This window comes from Nycticebus coucang, chromosome 8, assembly GCF_027406575.1.
Source record: "Nycticebus coucang isolate mNycCou1 chromosome 8, mNycCou1.pri, whole genome shotgun sequence".
NCBI lineage: Eukaryota > Metazoa > Chordata > Mammalia > Primates > Lorisidae > Nycticebus > Nycticebus coucang.
The window spans coordinates 89,354,822-89,376,282 of NC_069787.1; the positions used below are offsets into that span (position 1 = coordinate 89,354,822).

At 34.5% G+C, this 21,461-nt stretch overlaps 1 protein-coding gene across 1 annotated transcript in view; it reads left to right on the plus strand.

Moving 5' to 3' along the window:
* Positions 1 to 21,461, plus strand: part of TOPAZ1 (testis and ovary specific TOPAZ 1) — a 104,948-nt gene that overhangs the window by 26,260 nt on the left and 57,227 nt on the right. The window contains exons 5-11 of the mRNA XM_053599205.1: positions 2,650 to 2,714; positions 5,853 to 5,992; positions 8,085 to 8,170; positions 9,581 to 9,706; positions 11,563 to 11,626; positions 16,658 to 16,809; positions 17,011 to 17,103. Coding sequence (XP_053455180.1) covers positions 2,650 to 2,714; positions 5,853 to 5,992; positions 8,085 to 8,170; positions 9,581 to 9,706; positions 11,563 to 11,626; positions 16,658 to 16,809; positions 17,011 to 17,103 — 726 coding nt within the window. The remainder of the gene's footprint in view (positions 1 to 2,649; positions 2,715 to 5,852; positions 5,993 to 8,084; positions 8,171 to 9,580; positions 9,707 to 11,562; positions 11,627 to 16,657; positions 16,810 to 17,010; positions 17,104 to 21,461) is intronic.

The window sequence follows — 21,461 nt, forward strand, 5'->3', positions numbered from 1 at the left end:
TTTTTTATTTATAAGAACACTCCCCATGTATTAAACATATTTGCTCATTGTCAAAAATATGTTGCTATATTTTTTCTTATTTTTCATTTGTTCTGACTTGGTTTAGCTTTTGACCTCACAGAAGACTTTTATTATTATTTAGCTAAGTATGTCACTTTTCTTTTAAAATAGGAGTTATGAGTCATATTTAGAGAAACGCTTCCCCATTTCAAGACTGAAAATTTTCTCAGCTAGGCACAGTGGCTCACACCCATAATCCTAGCAGTCTGAGAGGCTGAGGCGGGAAGATCACTTGAAGCCAGGAGTTTGAAACTAGCCTGAGCAAGAGCAAGACCCTGTCTCTACTAAAAATAGCAGTAGCTATTTTGGAGGGTGAGGCAGGAGGATCACTGAAGACCAAGAGTTTGAAGTTACAGTAAGGTATGATGACCCCACTGTACCCTAGCTGGGGCAACAGAGTGAAACTGTCTCAAAAAAAAAAAATCATTTTTCTACCATATTTTCTTCTAGCATTGTATAGTATATTATGTTAAAAATTTTTTATCAAATTAAAATTTATCTTGGGAGAAAGAATGTATAAATAAAGTAATTTTTCCTTTTTTCTTTATTTTGGCAAATTGGCTATTTTGTACTTTTTATTTTCTTACATGTGAAAATATTTAAAATATAGTCAAACCTATTGATATCATACTTCATGCCTTGTACCTTTTGTGTCATGCTTAGACTTTACCCACTTCCAAATTATATAAATACCAATTCACATATTTTACTTCTTTTACTACTTTATTTTCTTTTGCAACTTTCAGAATTTATGTTTTATTTTTAAATCTTTAATGAACCTGGTAAATGGTATGTTGAGACCAAGCTTATTTTCTATACAGTCAACCAGCCGGTTGTTCTACTATTTTTTGAATTCATTTCATCATAAATTTCAAAGACTATCTATAGTATTTCCAAATTTTCATGTATACAACTATCCTTTACTTCTTGTTTCATCGATCACTCAGTTCTCACACAAATAGCATACTGTCTTATTTGAAAAGTGAAAATAGGATGGCTTGCTTTAAAAGATACCAACATATATAAACCTGAAATGTTTTTTGGTAGTTCTCTCTCAATATTTTAACAGTGTTTTAAGTTCACATTGTAAAGTGGTTTCATAAATGTATACATTTGGGAAGAATTAACATCATTACCTTTAATACTGTCATTCAGGAACACTGTAGATATTTTCATTTGTTGATGTTTATTTCTCAGTTGATTTTTGTGGTTTCCTTTCTAAGAATTCTAGTAGTATGTATTCACAGGGGATGTCCCAAGACCGTTAGTGTATGCCTGTAACTGCAGATAGTACCAAACCCTATGTATGCTATACATAATTTATTTTCCTTTTTTATAATTTCATAGATAGAAGATTCATTCTTACTGTAGATCTTAGCAATCTCAGCATAGAAATTTTTTCTCTCCTTATTAAGTCAAGAATTTTTACCTTTTCACTTAAAGGAAATACTTTACGGCTTCTCTTTGGCATGTCCAAATCGCCAATATCACACTACTCTTGCATTTTGGAAACATTATGTAAAAATAAGGGTTACTTGAGCACAAACACTATGATACTGCCACAGAATCTGATAACTGAAACAGCTATTAAGAGAGTAAAGGGCTTGGGTGGCGCCTGTGGCTCAAGGAGTAGGGCACCGGTCCCATACGCCGGAGGTAGCAGGTTCAAACCCAGCCCTGGCCAAAAACCACAAAAAAAAAAAAAAAAGAGAGTAAAGGGCAGGTAGTGTATGGAGTGTGGATACACTCAAAAAAGGGATGATTCATGTTGTGGGCAGGATGGAGCAGGACAGCCTACGGTTTCATTACTCTCCTGAGAATGGCACACAGTTTAAAAGTTGTGAATTGTTTATTTCTAGAATTTTTCATTAAATATTTTCAGACTGCAGATAACTGAAATCTTGGAAAATGAAACCTTAGCAAAAACCATGAATAAGGGGAGACTACGTTATGGTGTGATACTATTATTTTATAATAAACTATGATTGTGTACTTTGAAAAAGATTAGAAGGATATGAACTAGGATATTAAGTGATTATCTCTAACTGTTGGAGTGATGAGTCATTTAAGGGTTTTGTTTTTCTTGATGCTTGTTTTTTAAGTTTAATATTTGAGCATGTGCAACTTTCTTATGATTACAAAGTTCACAATTCCAATAAAGCTACTTGTGAAATGTTTTAAGGTTTGTTGAAAATGCATTTAAACATTGAAAAATAAATGAAAAATTTTGTTTATGTTCATAAATGCCACCTAAATATAAAAATCACAAAGTTTTTTTTCTGGATAAAAACTCCACAATTTTAATTATCCATAATAATTTGAAATAATAGTTTATATAAGTAATAATGAGCTCAAAATCTAGAAAGCATATTGATTTAGATTAATTTTTCTCTTAAGCAGCAATGTAAATTTTAAATCAATATTCAGTATTTTAAATTATGTGGAATAGAATTATTTTTAGGGTTAACTAAAAGCTAGTTGTATGATTAACATCTTTCACATTCTAATAAATCTAGTAAGCCTCTTAGCTTAGTATGAATACAGAGATAATTCACTTATACTTACATAATCAAAATAATCTCTTCACAGTGTAGATTTTCAGACAGAATGACTACTAAAGAAGAAAAAGAAAATATTTATGAAGTTTGCAAAAGGTTCGTTAATAATTTTTAATTACCTAACTTTAAAATAGTCACTCAAAAAAATAAATAAAAATAAAATAAAATAAAAATAATAAAATAGTCACTCATCTAATTTATATTTTGAGTGTTTTTTTCATTCTCTACTATAAATGCTTGGGCTACCATAAGCCATACATGAGCAGAATTTAATTAGTATATCAGATGTACTCAAAAATAAGGGGTCTTATAAGTAACCTTAAGCTGTTACTGTGTTTTTTTGAACCATTAAAATATTTTTTGAGAAAAGATAAGGACTAGCAAAAAAAGAAAAGTAGGAAAAGAAAAAAAAAGATGTGTGTACGACTTTTATGAATGTAAGCATGGCTGAAATCATCACTATTTCTTGGCCTCTTGGCTAAAATCAAGTGTAGAGGGGCTGAAATCAGATGAACTTTATAGTTTGCAAGGATCTTATATGGATGCCATGATTAATATTAAGAGTTACAGCACATTCACTACAACATAAAACCACCATATCTGGAATTAGAGGACACCTTAGTGAGGATCTGATTGGTCCTCTACCCTCATTTGACTGTTAAGGTAAGGCACAGCAGGTGATGGATTTGTTCAAGTCCTTTTGTTAAGGCAGTGGTTTTCAAAGTGTGATCCTTAGAGCAGCAGCAGCATGTGGGAACTTGTTAGAAATGGGAATTGTTGAGTCCCATACCAGGCCTGCTGAATCAGAAACTCTGGGCATGGGGCCTATCAATTTGCATTCATGGAAGCCACCAACTAATTTTTTTTGTTATTTTTTATTGTTTGGGATTCATTGAGGGTACAAAGAATTAGGTTACACTGATTGCAGTTGTTAGGGAAAGTCCCTCTTGTAATTGTGTCCCACCCCAAAGAGGTATGCTGTACATCGTAACCTTCATCCCCCTCCATCCTCCCCTCTCCCTATCCCTTATTCCCCTAGTATTAGATCATTCCCCTCTTGTATTAGATCATCTATTGCCTTCATATTAGTATTGGGTACATTGGATTCTTGCTTGTCTATTCTTGTGATGCTTTACTAAGAAGAAAGTGTTATCCAGGTTAATACAAAAGATGTAAAGTCTCCATCTTTTTTAATGGCTGGATAGTATTCTATGGTATACATATAGCATATGTCTGTTAATCCATTCCTGGGTTGGTGGGCATTTAGGCTGTTTCCACATTTTGGCGATTGTAAATTGAGCTGCGATAAACAGTCTAGTACAAATGTCCTGATAATAGAAGGATTTTTTTCTTCTGGATAGGTGCCTCGTAATGGGATTGCAGGATCAAATGGGATGTCTAGTTTGAGTTCTTTGAGGATTGTCCGTACTTTCTTTCAAAAAGGTCGTATTAGTTTGTGGTCCCACTAGCAGTGTAATAGTGTTCTTTTCTCTGCACATTCATGCCAGTATCTGCAGCTTTGAGACTTTGTGAAGTGGGCCATTCTCATTGGGGTTAGGTGATATATCAGGGTGGTTTTGATTTGCATTCCTCTGATGATCAAGGCAATGAGCATTTTTTCAAATGTTTGTTAGCCATTCATCTGCCTTTGTCAGAGAAGGTTCTGTTCATATCTCTTGCCCAGAGGTTGATGGAATTGTTTACTCTTTTTCTGTTGATTAATTTGAGTTCTCTGTAGATTCTAGTTACCAACCCTTTTTCAGATTGATACCCTGCAAGTATCTTTTCCCATTCTGGAGGTTGTCTTTTTACTTTACTTGTTGTGTCCTTAGCTGTACAGAAACTTTTCAGCTTAATTAAGTCCCATTTGTTAATTTTTGTTGTTGAGATGGCCACTGAAGTCTCTCTCATAAAATCTTTATGGAGCTTAGGCAAAGTAGACTTAGCATAATTCCAAATGGTATTTGGAATGGTAAGTGAGCATTGGTTTCAACTTAAGGTCACCTACATTAATCCCTAAGAAGAGTTAGCCTGTCTTTGAAGCTTTGAAGCCAAGCATTGACTTGTCTTCTCTACTATAAAAGCCAGCTAGAAAGCATCTTCCAATAGAAGATTATTTCATCTGCCTTTGAAGTCTATTGTTTAGTTTAGCCACCTTCATCAGTGATCTTAGCTAGATTTTCTCGTTAACCTTCTGCAGCTTCTCCATTAGAATTTGCTGCTTCTCCTTGCATTTTTACATTAAAGAAGATAGCTTGTTCCTTTAACCTCATGAATCACCCTCAGCTAGCTTCAAACTTACCTCCTGCAGTTTTCTCACCTCTCTTAGCCTCTATAGAATTGAAGAGAATTAGGGTTTTACTTTGGTTTAAAGCAGCAGTTCTCAACCTGTGGGTCGCAACCCACAAGAACTGTATTAAAAGGCCACGGCATTAAGAAGGTTGAGAACCACTGGTTTAAGGGAAAATTATTGTTGGTTGGATCTGTGCAGGCCACTAAAACTTTCTCTGTATCAGGAATAATGTAAGGTGGTTTCTCTTTCTTATCATTTGTGTGTTCACAGGAGAACACACTCCTAAAAGAACACTTAATTTCGTTGCGTTCACAACTTGGCTGTTTGGTACAAAAGGCCTAGCTTTCGGCCTATCTCAGCCTTTGACATGCCTTCTTCACCAAGCTTAATCATTCCTGGCTTTTGATTTAAACTAAGAGATGTGAGACTCTTTCACTTCAACATTGAAGGGTCATTGTAGGGGTTATTAATTGGCCTAGTTTCAATATTATTGTGTCTCAGGAAATAGGGAGGCCTGAGGAGGAGAGAGATGGGTGAACTACCAGTTGGTGGAACAGTCAGAACACACAGAACATTTATCAGTTAATTTGCCCTCTTATATTAATGTGAAAAATCACTGATCTCAAATCCCTGTAACAGATATAATAATAAAAAATTCAAAATATTGTTAAAGTTACCCAAGTGTTACATTGAGATGTGAAGTGAGCACATATTGTTGGAAAAATGATGTGGATAGACTTCTCAACATACTGTTGCCACAAATCTTCCATTTGTTTAAAAAAAAAAAAAAAAGGCAGTATCTGTGAAGAGCAATAAAATGAGGTATTCCTCCTAGTATGTAACATATACATAGTATTATGTTTCTCCTTATTTTATTTTCATTACTTTAATGTTTTAAAAATACATTTTAATTCTGATTTGGGTTTTTCTGCTCCAAACAGCAAAGATTCAAGAAATGTGGACATCACAGTCAGTGAATGTCAGTTACCAGCATTGGTCCCAAAACCTCTATGCTTATTAAGACCTCCCTTGAATCTAAGTAGTCATCAAGAAGACACAATACCGAACCCTTGGATGAATGGTACTATTTTTTTCTTAATAAAATCCTGTTTGCTTTTGGTGATATAGAAAATTGACAGGAGACTTTTCCACCAAAAACAAAACAAACAAACAAAAAATTGAAACAGATGTAGTTGACATCCTTTCAATGCCCCTCCCTCTACCCACCTCCCCCCTCCCTCCCCACCCTTTCCCCCTTCCCCCTATTCTTAGGTTGTAACTGGGTTATAGCTTTCATGTGAAGGTCCTAAATTAGTTTCATAGTAGGGATGAGTACATTGGATACTTTTTCTTCCATTCTCGAGATACTTTACTGAGAAGAATATGTTCCAGCTCTATCCATGTAAACATGAAAGAGGTAAAGTCTCCATCTTTCTTCAAGGCTGCATAGTATTCCATGGTGTACATATACCACAATTTATTAATCCATTCATGGATCGATGGACATTTGGGTTTTTTCCATGACTTAGCAATTATGAATAGGGCTGCAATAAACATTCTGGTACAAATATCTTTGTTATGATGTGATTTTTGGTCTTCTGGGTATATGCCCAGCAGAGGAATTACAGGATTGAATGGCAGATCTATTTTTAGATCTCTAAGTGTTCTCCATGTATCTTTCCAAATGTGATGAAAATGTGTCAAATGGCCTATGAACCAAGTGTATGGTGCCCCATGATCATATTGATGTACACAGCTATGATTTAATAAAAAAAAAGATAAAAACTTGTATGCATGGATATGAGCATAAATTAAGCATTTTATTATAAAAAAAGAAACAGATGTAGTATATGTTAAAATTGAAGGCTTATGTACCTTTTCTTAGTACTTTCGATGGAGCAATTTCTGAAATATCTGTATTTATGTGATAATACTAGTACAAGGAAATTAGGTTATACATAAAGTATTTGTATTTTAATTGAATATATTTGTATTTTAGAATTTGTCGATTCCTTTGATAATTCATAATCCTTTGAACAAAATACTTCATCTAAATTCATCCTTCATCATTGAAGGATGAATTTAGAATCTTTAAAGTGACTTTGTGTAGTATACACCTAACTTTTCCATACCTTCCCAGTACTGATTTCTTGTTATGTACTATAGCAGCATGCCCACAATGGTAATGTGTTTTATCTTAAAAAGGCTTACAGTTTTCATAATGCAAATTACTGCAAAGCTATGTAGCAAAAGCTTTAGCTTGTTTGAAATTGTATCAGGATGCTGCCAAAGTAAAAAAATAAATGATTTAAAATGTAAAATACTTTTATTTTTATTTGTTTTATCTTTAGAAAAAAATATTTTTAAATGTCCTAATTCTCATTTTAAAAGACCAACATTAAGGAATATGATGCCAGTACATCAGTCTGCTTGGGCTGCTATAACAAAATACTACAGATTGAGTGGCTTAAAGAACAGAAATTTTTTTTGCACAATTCTGGAGGCTAGAAGTTCAAGATCAAGGTTCTGACAGGGTTCATTTTCTGGTGAGGGCTTTCTTTCTGGCTTGCAGATAGCCGCCTTCTTGCTGAGTCCTCATATAGCTTTTCCTTGGAGTGTGAAGAGCTCTTAGGTACCTATTCTTAAAAAGACACTAATTTTGTCAAATCAAAGCCCCACAGTGCCTCATTTTTTAACCTTAATTACTTATATAAAGACCCTATCTTCAAATAAAGTAGTATGGGGGGTTAGGGCTTCCACATGTGAATTTGAGTGTTGGGTGTGACACAATTCCATCTGTAGTATCTAGATTTGTCATCAAGTATTTTTCTCTTAGAAAGGTTTATTGTGTGCAATATTTGTCTGTTTAACTTATTTGTCTGCATATCATTTCAATGCAGTACTCAATACTGGTATATAAGGCTTTTTTAGGAAAGTTATCTCTAGCCTTTAGTGAATTTAAAATTTTAAATTCAGATCTAGAAATACTTAAGGGTACCTAAGATGTAAATCATTCTATATTTCACAGAAACACACATGGCAGCACAGTCTGTGAATTGAACATGAATATTCCAAAGTGAAACTTTAAAGCAGATAGTAGTGATCATCTATTTCATTGTTATGAAGGGAGTAAGTTGTAACATATTGGTATGTAATGTTATTCTCTTTTCTAGATTTCAGATTTCCAGGAACACATTCTGTGCTAAAGCAGCAGAATCCTGAAATTTGTGAAATATTTAAGAGGGAAAAAAATGTAGGGGTAAGTTTTCTACTTTAAAAAAATATTTTATGAAACCTATGCTTTAGACTCTTCTAGTTGTATTTGTTCTACTGTAATTTTTTAAGCAGTTCTAGACATTTTATAGATTTCAAATGGAGGTTGATAGTATGAGGCAGAAAATAAGTAGTGACTCAGATATTTACAGATAACGTATGAGGTTGAAAGCAGCAGAGGGGGAACATACAAAACAGAAAATATAAGATGAATAGTTCCCTGTGATGAGTGAGAAAGCTGGAGATGTAAAGCAGTTTATGAGGAAAGTCTTACCTTTTTCTATTAATCAGAAAAGCTAAGGAGAATTTCAGTTCTAATAAATGCATCTGAAATATAATGCATATTATAATGGAATTAACTTCTTGTAAAAATAGGGGCAGGTGTGCATGAAAAGGAAGAGGGAATATACATAAGCTTTTAAAAACATGTAAAGTGGGGGAAACAAGGACTCTGGGATATCTCTGTACTTTCATTTTTGCTGTGAACCTAAGACTTCTCTTAAAATATAAAGTCTTTTAAAAATGTGATATAAAACAAAATAATCTTGATGAAATACTTCATACTAAGAAATTGAGAAAATTCACTCTAAATTGATTTTTTTTTTTTTGAGACAGAGTCTCACTCTGTTGCCCTGGGGAGAGTGCCATGGTGTCATAGCTCAAGCAATCTCAAACTCCTGGACTCAGGTGATCTTCTTACCTCAGCCTCCTGAGTAGCTGGGATTACAGGCACCCGCCACAATTCCCAGCTAGTTTTTCTATTTTTAGTAGAGATGGGGGTCTCCCTCTTGCTCAGGCTGGTCTCGAATTCCTGAGCTCAAGCAATCCACCTGCCTTAGCCTCCCAAAGTGCTAGGATTACAGGTGTGAACCACTACGCCTGGTCTTAAATTGATTTTCATTATTTTTAAAAATGTAGCTAGTTTGGATGGCTCACACCTGTAATCTTAGCAACTCAAGAGGGTAAAGTAGGAGGACTGCTTGAGGCCAGGAGTTCAAGGGTACCTAAGATGTAATTCAGTAATGAATTCAGCCTGAGCAACACAGCAAGACCTCGCTCTTAAAAAAATAACAAAAATTAACTGGGCATGGTGGTGTGTACGAGCGGTCCCAGCTACTTGGGAGGCTGAGACAAGAGGATCACTTGAGCCCAGAAATTTGAGGCTGGATTGCACCACTGCACTCCAACCTGAGCAATGGAGCAAGACTTTGTCTCTAAAATTAAGAATATATGTGTATATATTATTTGGAGTTTAATTTTTTCTTATCAATTTAGAAAGCAGTTTATTTTGATACTGTTTGGGATACATAATATTTGTTGCTTCAAATGCTTTCTTTCTTGATTATAATAAATGTTTTGCAGTTAACATAGAAAGGGAATTTTCCTAATTTTCTAGGTGTTCCAGAAGCCCCTAGGGTTGATGATACCCCATAGGTACTGCAAATTTCATTTTAATACGTTACGTGGTTGTGAACGATCACAATGCAAGTTTGCTCATGTGCCTGAGCAAGGAGATGAAAAGGTAAAACCTGAAGTCTTTGGAGTAGAGATTGTTTTAATAACTATCTCATTGACGCCTAAGAGCATAGATTAACTTTGGGTTTTTTTTGTTTTTATACAAATGAAATCATACAATGTGTATTCTTTTATGTCTGACTTCTTTTGCTCAATATTTTTGAGATTTATCTTTTTTATTAATCATAGATGTGTCTTTCTCATTGCTATATAATAGTTAATATTTTGTTGTGTGAGTATACTATAATTAATTTTTGTGGATAAGTATTATGATGGGCATTTGGGTAATTTTCAGATTTGGATATTATAGTTGTGATGCTATCAGTGTTCTTCTGAATGTCTTTTGGTGAAGATGTGCACATATTCTGATACGTTATATTTAAGACTGGAATTGCTAAATTATAGGATCTATATATGTTCAGCCTTAATAGGTACTACCAAACAGGTTTCTAGAGTGGTTTTGTCAAATTATACTCTCAACAGCAATTGTCTGAGAATTCTAGCTGCTTCATATCCTTACCAGTACTTTTGATAATACAAGCCTTTTAATTTTAGCCATTCAGAGACTGGGGGTGGGAGTGATGCCTACCCTGATGATTTAAGTTGAGCATTTTTTATTGATATTTGGATATGCTATTTTTGGAAGTATATATATATATTTTGCCTATGTTCTATAGGATTGTCTTTTTCATACCAAGAATTCATTATATGTATTTTTGGGCACAGATTCTTACACTAGATATATATATCTAGTGTAAGATATATACAGGGTGTCCATAAAGTTCGTGTGCAATTTAAAATAGTTGTCTATTTTATGGACACTCTGTGTGTGTGTGTGTGTGTGTATCACAAATGTCTTCTACTACTTCACTACTCGCCTTTTTGCCTAAAAAGTGTCTTTTGAGAGACAAAAATCTCTTAATTCGTATATAGTGCAATTTCTCAATTATTTTCTTTTGTGGTCTTCTTACATCCTATTGAAGATATCTTTTCTAAGACCAATAAGATGTTCTCCTGTGTTTTTCTTTAAAAAGTTTATTGTTTTGTAGGGCGCCGGCCCCATATGCCGAGGGTGGCGGGTTCGGACCCAGCCCCGGCCAAACTGCAACAGAAAAATAGCCAGGCGTTGTGGCGGGCGCCTGTAGTCCCAGCTGCTCGGGAGGCTGAGGCAAGAGAATAGCGTAAGCCCAAGAGTTAGAGGTTGCTGTGAGCCATGTGACGCCACGGCACTCTACCCGAAGGCGGTACAGTGAGACTCTGTCTCTACAAAAAAAAGTTGATTGTTTTACCTTTTGCATTTAGAACTCTAATCCAGAGTTGATTTTTGTTTATGATATGAGAAGAGGGTCAGTATACATTTTTTCCCATGTGGATCTTCAGACCCAGTACCATTTATTCAGAAGTCCATCCTCTTAGCAACTTCGGAGGCTGAGGCTGGCATGTTGCTTGAGCCCAGGTCTTGCCATTGCATTCCAGCCTTAGCGACAGAGCAAGACTCTGTCTCTAAAAAAATAATCAAATATAATAAAAAGACCACCCTTCTCCACTGCACTGCAGGGTTACCATGTTGTAAGTCAGCTGACTGTGTATACGTGGGTCTTTTTCTGGGCTGTTTGTTCTAGTACATTAGTCAGTGTGTTTATCCTTATTCCAGTAAATGATTATTTTTTAAATAACCTAAATAAGGTTTTTGTAATGAATTCAGTATGCATTTCAAAACTGAGTTAGCCAGACATCTATTTTTTATTCCAATGCTTACATTCATTTTAAAAACTTGAAATAAAGAAAAAGATAGGATTGAAATTCATGTAGTTCTTATGAAATATCAGAAAGGTAATTTTATACTTTTCATGGCTTTTGCAGATTTGCATGGATGTGTTTAAGAAATATATAGGTATCAATGAGCCGTGTTTGCTACAACGTGCAGGTATGAAACGGTTGAAAGATTAGTATATATTTATTAGTGTGGGTATTTCAAACAATGTGCTGTTGTTTAAAAGTGGCTTGAAAGTAAATTCAATATTTTCTAAGTATGAAAACTGAATGCCTTACCTAAGAGTGGCTCTGTCGGCCTTAGAAAGGATTAAATAAAAAATTAAATGATATTTTGGTTAATAAATGATAGTTCACCTAAACACTGTAATTCCCTCATAAACTAATGTTTTAATGACTTACAAATTTTATTTATAAGTATGAAACAGAGAAAAGGATATTTTTTAATTAGCCTTTAAATCTATCTGAAAGGATCTTTTGGAGGCTGACTTTTTCCTACTTCTTCATCTTTCTCTTTTTATACTCCTTGTAGTCATGCATAGTGAGTTCTGTTCAGGTCCCTAAATATTCCATGCTGTGTTATAATTTCAGCACTACTACTGCCACTGCTCTCTGCCTGGAATGCCTCTCCTTCCATCCCTGTTCCCCACAGCAAAAATCTATTTAACTTTCAAGGCTGAGTCATAGGAAATAGGATTACCTCCTCTATTATGCGCTTATTTGATTTCACAACCCCATCTTATTCTTTGCCTCTACCATCCCCTCCCCCGCTAGATTATGAGCCCAAAGAGGACAGGAACCAGGCTTTCTTTATGCTTGTTACCCTTACATAGCCACCAAAGCTACATAATGAGGTGGTAACAGAGCTTCATATTCATCTATATGAAGTCTCATTCAGCTAAAAACAAAATCTCTGACAAGTTTATTGTTTTGTTTTGCTGGTGGTATCATTTCCCCCAAGGATTAGAGGCAGCATCTAAGAGAACTGCTAGTCTAGATTTAATCTAACTATAACAAGGAAAAAATATATAAGATAGAGGTAATAAGAATCTATATAGAAATAAACTTGTTATCTGAGGGATTGTGATAGCCAAGAACAAGAAACTGCATATGGATAAATGTGGATGAACTATTAAATTGTAGATAATTTCATAACAGATGTGAATAAAGAAAGGATGACACAGAAAAGATGCAAAACTCCTCAAAATATAATTCTTATTATGTAAAGATCCAGTATAGCTACAGGAGAAATAATCTGAATTTAGTTTTAAAACAACTGATATAGGGCGGCGCTGTGGCTCAAGGAGTAGGGCACTGGCCCCATATGCCGGAGGTGGCGGGTTCAAACCTAGCCCCAGCCAAAAACCAAAAATAAATAAAATAAAAAATAAAACAACTGATATAGAACAAAAATAAGAGCTTAAAACAAAGAATAAGTGTTAAGAAATTGTCAAGAACCTGTGGGAGTTGTTTGGTGTAAAAATAGAAAGATTAGTAGCAGGTCAGAAGGTTTAGTGTTTAGAAAGACCGTAATATTTGAGAAAGGAGGAATCATTTAATAAATGATGTTGAGATAACTGCATAACAACTTAGAAACCTGTTTCATCCCCCTAAAGAGTTAGATTCACTGTACTACAAGGTGTAGGTCCAACTGCTCAGGCTCTATGGAGAGGCCTTAGGGACCTTTGGTGCACAAGGGGAGGTAGCTGAATGGGTAGGATTGCCCATTCCCCTGTTTAATCGTAGTTTTGTTTTGTTTGAATTTCCGCATAAAATTCTCTTTCCAGAAGTTTTTTTTCTTAATTAAAAATTTTTATTTAGAAATAATTTCAAATTTATAAAAAGTTACAAAAACAAAAATAATACAAAGAACACTTACATCCTTACTTTATCATTTACACTTATTCTGTCTCTCCCTCCCCCCTTTTGTGTATGTATGTGTGTACACATATACATCTTTTTCTCTGAACCGCTTGAAGATTAATTATATATATCATGTCCTTTTACCTCTACATACTTCAGCGGATATTTAATGAAAGTAGACTATCTTTATATATAACCATTGTACATTTATTCACATCAGTTAAAGTAACACAGCTAAGGTAGTTTTGTCTAATCTATTTCTATTCAGAATTTGTCAATTAACCCAGTAATATCCTTTGTAGTATTTTTGCCTCAAGTCTAAGATCTACTTCAGAATTAGGTATTCATTTAGTTGTTATGTTTTTTAACCTCCTTTAATCTGGAACATTTCTATAGTCTTTCTCTGACTCTAAGAGAGAGAAAGTATGCGGGAGAGAGACAGAGATAAATATACATAACATATTTAGCATTTTAAATATTTACGTGTACAATTCACTGGCATTAAATATATTCACAACGTTGTATAACCATTATCTCTGTTTGTTTCCAGAACATTTTATCATCCTGAACAGAAACTCTGTATCTGTTAAGTAGTAGCTCTCATGACCCTCCATCCTCTACCCACTGATAACCTCTAATCTACTTTCTGGCTCTATGAATTTGCCTATTCTAGCTACTTTATATAAGGGGAATTTTATTTTGCCCTTTTGAGTCTGGCTTATTTCCCAAAATGTCCAAGGTTCATCCATATTATAACATATGTCACAATTTCCTTCCTTTTAAAAGCTGAATAATATTTCAATGTATGTATATACAACATTTTGTTTATCCTTTCATCATTGGTGCGCCCTTGGGTCGTTTCTGCCTTGGGTATTCTGAGTAATATTGCTGTGAACCTTGATATACAAGCATCTGTTTGAGTCCCTAATCTCAGTCCTTTTGGTAATATACCTGGGAGTAAAATTATTGGTCCCCTTGTATGTATTTTATATTTGAATTTCCACATAAAATTTCCCTTCCAGAAGTTTTATGGCTAAAAACATTTGGTAACTACTACTGTTTTGTATATATAAAAATACATCATTATAGTATTTTAGCAGTTCAGTAGAAAAAAGTAAGTTTTTTAAATAATATTTTAGGAAAGATGATAATCTCTGTGGTTTAATGTAATCAAAGGAAATACAAAAGATATAAATTTATCATGTAAATTTAAAGTGAAAAAATTCAAATATTGTAGATTTACCATTGGTGATACACAAAAACATTCCAACTTATAAAAATAACAAGAATTCAATCAGCTATTTAGAAAGGCATTCTTCTTGTGAGAATTGGAAACAGATCTGGAGAGGAAAAATCCAGTGGCTACTGGTTCACTGGAATTGTGCGCTCCTAATCAAAGAAAGGAGTAAAAGTGCCTGGTCCTGGTAAGTCCTTGGTGAAGTAGCATTATTTATTCACAAAACCTTTTTTCAAAGCAGCGTAACATTTCGTGTCAAAAGGTATTAAAATGTTTGTTTCACCCAACAGTTTTATCAGAGAGGATCATTTTAAAAGGAGAAATAATATTAAAATAAAAAATAGCTTAATGACAAAAAGGAAGTGGGTTTCACATCAATTAGTGGACTCTTTATATACTGGCTAATATAGATTCTTCCCAACTATTCCTTTTTTAAACATCTGCAGTTTAGTTTTATTAGTAAGTTATAGTAAGCAGACCCTGAATTTCCAATATTATCAGTTGATCTGCTTCAATATAGGCAACTATGTAGATACAGCAAAAAGAATAGCTGTAAGAATTTATTTATATGTGTCTAGGGTAAACAATTGTAGTATATAGAGAAGCCTTACAACAAAGTTTAGTATTATTGCTCCACATTATTAAAGTTACTTAAAATTATAACTTTAACATCAGTTTTTCAGTTGTGTGTGTCAGTAGCTACTGACTTTCCTAAACACTAAGTAATCTAGCTAGTATTAAGTGTATCTGGGAGAAATAATGAACACAATGGCTAGGTGCTATGGTTTACTTCTGTAATCCCAGCACTTTGGGAGGCTGAGGAAGGAGGACCACTTGAGGCTGGAGTTTGAGACCAGCCGAGGTGTCATCGAGAGACCCCCATCTCTACAAAAAAATAAGAAAAATTATCTGGCTTGTGCCTATAGTACCAGCTATCCAGGAGGCTGAGGCAGGAGTATTGTTTGAGCCCAGGAATTTGAGGCTACAACCTCAAATTATTATAATCTCACCACTGACTCCAACCTGAGCAACAGAACGGGATCCTCTGTCTAAAAAATAATAATTAACAGAAAAATAAAACCACAAGTAATTTTAATTAAATCAGTTTTAGGTAAGGTATACAAGTTTGACTTGAGAAATTTGGGGATGGGGGACAAAAAAGGAATCAACAAAATGATCTCAGTTAAAATAATTTTAGTGAAATCAATGGAGAAGAATTGGAAATGCATAGGTTATATAGAAAGTAGATGAAAGGCCAGGCTCGGTGGCTCATTCCTATAATCCTGGCACTTTGGGAGGCTGAGGCAGGAAAATATCTTGAGACCAGGAGTTCAAGACCAGCCCAAGACAGAACAAGATCCCATCTCTACAAAAAAAAAAAAAAAAAAAAACCACATACACAAAACATAAAAATTAGATGGGTGTGGTGGCTTGCATATGTGGTCCCAGCTTCTAGGGAGGCTAAGGTAGGAGGATCACTTGAGCCCAGGAGTTTGAGGTTTGCATTGAGATATAATGATGCCACTACACTCTAGCCTAGGCAAGAGAGTGAAAGAAACCCTATCTCAAAAAAATAAAAAAGAAAATAGATTAAGGAACTGTATCAACATTAACTACTTTCTCAAAGGAAATGAGAATTATTATAGTTTTAGTAGAATGATCATAATCATAGACTGATATCAAAAACATCACCAGTTCAACATGTTGTGGAATTAAAACAAAAAGAATGCATTCATCATCAAATTATACAATTTTGCATATGTACCCAGGCCACTACTTCAAGACTCCCTTGACTCCTTAAAAGTTCATATTGAGATCATGATGTATTTGTCAGTCTGGACCTATTCTTTGTGGATAGCACATGAATTAGCTTCTAGTCTAGTGTTGAAAATGCTTAATTTCATATGTATTGCCATTTTGGCCTTGAGTTTAATTTTTTTCATTTATTTCTGGTATCACACTTATACCTTTAAAGTCTTTAAATTAAATTAACACCGCTTTATTTTTAAATATAGAAAAATTGTCTGATTTAGGAAGATGAATATTTTAAAACAGAAAATGACTTTAATATATTTTTATTTTCAGTAAACATATTTATGGAATACTATAGAAAGTTTCCCCCGGGTGTACGCTTTGATTTACAAGTGCTAAATGACCTTCTAAATTCCTTACTCAAACATTGTTTATTGAAAGAAGTATTTCAGGTAGTGAACCTCAGCGTAATGGTTAAAATGCTGGTAAGTAATTTGCAAATATATTTTTAAATATTTTAAGTTAATTTCTCAGTTACTCTTTTTGTTTGAATTTGGCAGTTAGATTTCTGTTTGTTGAATACTTCCTAGCGAACACTTGTGTTTTTCAGCATAAACGAATTTGAGAAACTTAAGGTGTACTGAAAGAAGACATGAAAATGAGTGTGATTTTTTTGTTTTATCCAGCCTGCTCTGACAATATTACTAAAAATATTTGAGCATGTGGCAACTATGAAATTAAGGAGTGCTGTACCTGCTTTAATTGATATCTTTTGTAAGGTATGATTTTATTTTATTTGTTTATTCGCTTAGTGAATAACCAAGAAAATAATTGTTTTCATTTATAACCTGGAGTTGCCTTTTATTCACATTTCAGATGCCAAAAAAATTCTATTTCCAGAAATATTTTTTTCTCTTGAAATAGGATTGGTAAACAGACTTTAGTGACTGACAAGCCTTCTCCTTTAATAAGTAGTTCCAGGCACTCGACTTTCTGATGTGTAAACTGTCTTCATCTCTACTCCTTAAGGATGAGTAAAGAAAAGTTTATTTACAACAAGTACAAACAAACTAATACACTATAAATAGAAAATCATGACCAAAACAAGGAAAGTAGAAACATGGTAGCTAGGAATTAGTTTTAATCTTGGCACTAAACAAAAGATAAACATGAGTGTTTATGGCTCTCATAAAAATGTTAAAAGTTTTTTTTAATTTTTTATTTTTAATTATGGATACATAATTGGTATATATATTTATGGGGTACATGTGATGTTTTAATACAGTCATTCCCTGATACAATGTGTAATCAGGGAAGTTAGGGTATCCATCACCTCAAGCATTTATCATTTCTTTATTATAATGTCCCAATTCCATTCTTTTAGTTATTTAAAAATATACAGTAATTTATTGTTGAATATAGTCACTCTGTTGTGCTCTCAAATACTAAATTTTATTCGTTCTATTTTTTTTACCATATATAATGCATACTTTTTTGCCCAAAATTTTAAGGGAAAATAAGGATGTGCATTATACGTGGGTAGTACTATTTGTTTCCAGTACATAAACTTTCTTGTATCTTCTCTCTGTTCTTGTTTTGTAACTAGTTTTTATGTAAAATTTCTTATGCCATAAGTTAAAAAATAAATGCTAAGATTCCTTCATATACAAAAAAAAAAAAAACCCAAATACCTAAATGTAAATAAAAATTTGAATTAAAAAACTAAAATAAAAAAAAAATACTGGTGCAATGTGGCTCACACCTGTAATCCTAGCATTCTCGGAGGCCAAGGCAGGTGGATTACTTGAGCTCAGGAATTCAAGACCAGCCTGGGCAAGAAAGAGACTCTGTCTCTAATTGTGGTGAGCACGTGTAGTCCCAGCTACTTAGGAAGCTGGAGCAAGAGAATCACTTGAGCACAAGAGTTTGAGGTTGTGAGTTATGATGCCATGGCATTCTACGTAGGGTGACAAGGTGAGACTTTGTCTTAAAAAAATAACAATAAATAATAAATAAAATTGTGAAGGGGTTATATCCCAAAAGAAAGCTGCTTCCAAAACAAAGGGAAAAGGATTCTGGTTGTTTAACTTGTCTTGAGCTGCCACAACAAAGTGGCAGGTCAGACAATTAAGATTTTGACTCATACTAGAAAAAGTGGTACATAACTCTTTGCTGAATATCACTACAGTCACCTTTGAAGTGCTATCCTTGGGAAGCTATGCACTGATGCCTACACCTGGTCTACCCTTCAAAGCAATTTTGGAACTCCTTTTCTGGAATGGCCAGCAGAGCTGTTACACAAGTTCTGACGATTCAGTTTGTGAACTCATCCTAGAAAAAGAGCCATATACCTCACTGCTGAATATCACTAGAGTCAGCAGATGGCCAAGGGGAGTACTTCAAAGATGACCACCTAGACTGCGTGATTTAAACAACAGATTTTTTGCCATAATTCTGGAGGTTGGAGATCTAGATCAGGGTGCCAGTATGGTTGGGTTCTGGTGAGGGCTCTTTCCTTGGCTTGTGGCTAGCATTGTGTCTCTGTGTCCTCACAGAGGGGAAGAGAGAAATGGGGAAATCTGGGGAGGAGGAGGGAGAGAGAATTCCATTCTAACTGTATTTTTGCACCTGTTAACCATCACCACTTTATTCTGTGTTCCCCTTTATCCTTCCCAGCCTTTGGTAACCATCATTCTCCATGAGTTCACTTGTTTTAATTTTTAGATCCCACATTTGAATGAGAGCGTGCAAAATTTGTCTTTCTATGTCTGGCTTATTTCACTTAACATCATGTCTCCTCCAGTTCCATCCATCTTGTTGCAGATGACAGGATTTCATTCTCTTATGGCTAAATAATATTTCATTGTGTACATATACTACATTTTCTGTATCCATTCATCTACAGATGGATGTTCAGGTCGATTCTAAATCTTGGCTAGTGTTAATAGTGCTGCAGTAAACATAGGAGTATAGATATGCCTTTGATATAGTGTATCCTTTCTTTTGGACATATACCTGGCAGTGGGATTGCTGGATCACATGGTAGTACTTAGTTTTTTTATGAAACTTCTGTGCTATACCTATTTTACATTCCCACCAACTGTGTACAAGAGTTCTTCTTTCTGTACATCCCTTCCCAGCCTTCACTGTTGCCAATATTTTGGATGGAAGTCATTTTAACTGGATTTGATGATACCTCATTGTAGTTTGTTTGTTTGTTTTTGAGACAGAGTCTTACTATGTCACCCTCAGTAGGGTGCTATGGCATCACAACTCACAGCAACCTCCAAGTCTTGGGCTTAAGGGATTCTCTTGCCTCAGCCTCCCAAGTAGCTGGGACTACAGGCACCTGCCACAATGCCTGGCTGTTTTTTGTTGTTGTTGCAGTCATTATTGTTGCTTTAGTTGGCCCAGGCCGGGTTCAAACCCACCAGCCCAAGCCTATGTGGCTGACACTGTAACCACTGTGCTACGGGCGCCGAGCCCTCATTGTACTTTTGATTTACATTTCTCTGATTAGTGGTGTTCAGAATTTTTTTTGTATACTTGTTGATCATTTTTGTATCTTTTGAGAAATGTCTATTCAGATTTTTTACCTGTTTTTTAATCAGATTGAAATTTTAACTTTTATTGAATATTTCTTAGTGTTTTGTACTACTCAGCCATCTACTTTAGAATAGGCCTGATAGTAGAAGAGCCCCAGTTTTCTTTCAGAAGCAACACTGGAACCACATTAGCAGAGAAACAAATATTTGAGTGAATACCTCTAGTTATAAAACTTGACAGAATTACTAGCCTAGAAATTTTTTCAAATCACAAATTACTACTCAACTATAGTAGTTACAGAAAACCTCTGTGAGGATCTCATAAACTATCTGATAGTGAATAACTTGGAAGCAGAATGTAGTCGTTACTGCCCAAATAAAATTACCCTTAATAGAGAATATCTAACCAAGACACTGACTTTGATTTTTGAATGGCTAATATGGAACCATCATTTCTAGAAGTTTAATACCAGGACCAATTGCTCTGTTGACACTATGCAGGGTTCAGTGATGATAAAACTGTGTTATCATAGAAGATGCTCTTTTTCTCCTCCTTATTCAAGCATGTACTATCCCCCATCCAATTAACATATCATCGAGAAGGGAGAATTAACATCTTATTTTGTATTGCTTTAAGTTGTTATATAGTTTGTTAAAAAAAAAAACAAACGATTTATATTTACCCTAGTGTTTGAGCAGTATTAAAGGTCAGACTTTTTAAAGTCTATCTGTAGCCAGATAACTAATCCACGGGCAGGTTTGTTTATAGTTGGCTCTATCCATTTAGTCAAAAGTCATTGAGTAGTCAGTGGCTACAGATTGACCAGTGTTGGTTCTTTTCAGAGGTTATAGAGCATGTCAGTAAATAATCATGGTGCTCACTCTTTTACTCCATCAAGTTTGGGAAACTATTTGTTAAGGTGATGGGTTGGTAGGTTTAAGAGAGGAGCTATTTTCCTTTTTAAAAATAAGTTGAATGTGTTTTGAGTCCAGAGGAGCTGCTATGAAGAGTTTAAGGATTAAAGCTTAATGTTTAGAATAGGCTTTAAAGAATCATTTTAGAGTTACTTTCATCAAAACTATTTTCAGTTTAAGTTGTTTAATCATGTGGGTTAGGATGGAGTTTCTAGGATCCATTCACAGGGCTTAGTGTTATAACATTGGAGACAATTTTCCTGAGATTCCAAAGGTAGGGAAAAGCTCTCAGCAACTTGTTACTATTATCCTTCACTAAAAGAATCGTTCTCAAAATACACATCAATTATAATTCTGACAACCAAATTACAGCATCTCACATAGAGACTCACTCTCCTCTGCTATTATTTTATTATCCTGCCCCAAATTCTTATTTCCTGGTATTCTTTTCATGTCTATAGTGGGGAGGTAAAGCATATGTTCTCCCAAACATTCAAAAACATTTTAAGTAATTTTAAAAAGGGGGAAATTTCTGAAATTTCTGAAAACAGAACCACAGAAGATTGTCAGCAAATATGTTGCTCACAGAATTTCAATCACCAGTCAATTGAGTCATTCTAAACTCTAATCCCACCAGTGTTACCCTATGCCCAGATTAGCATCAGAGGACCAGTCGT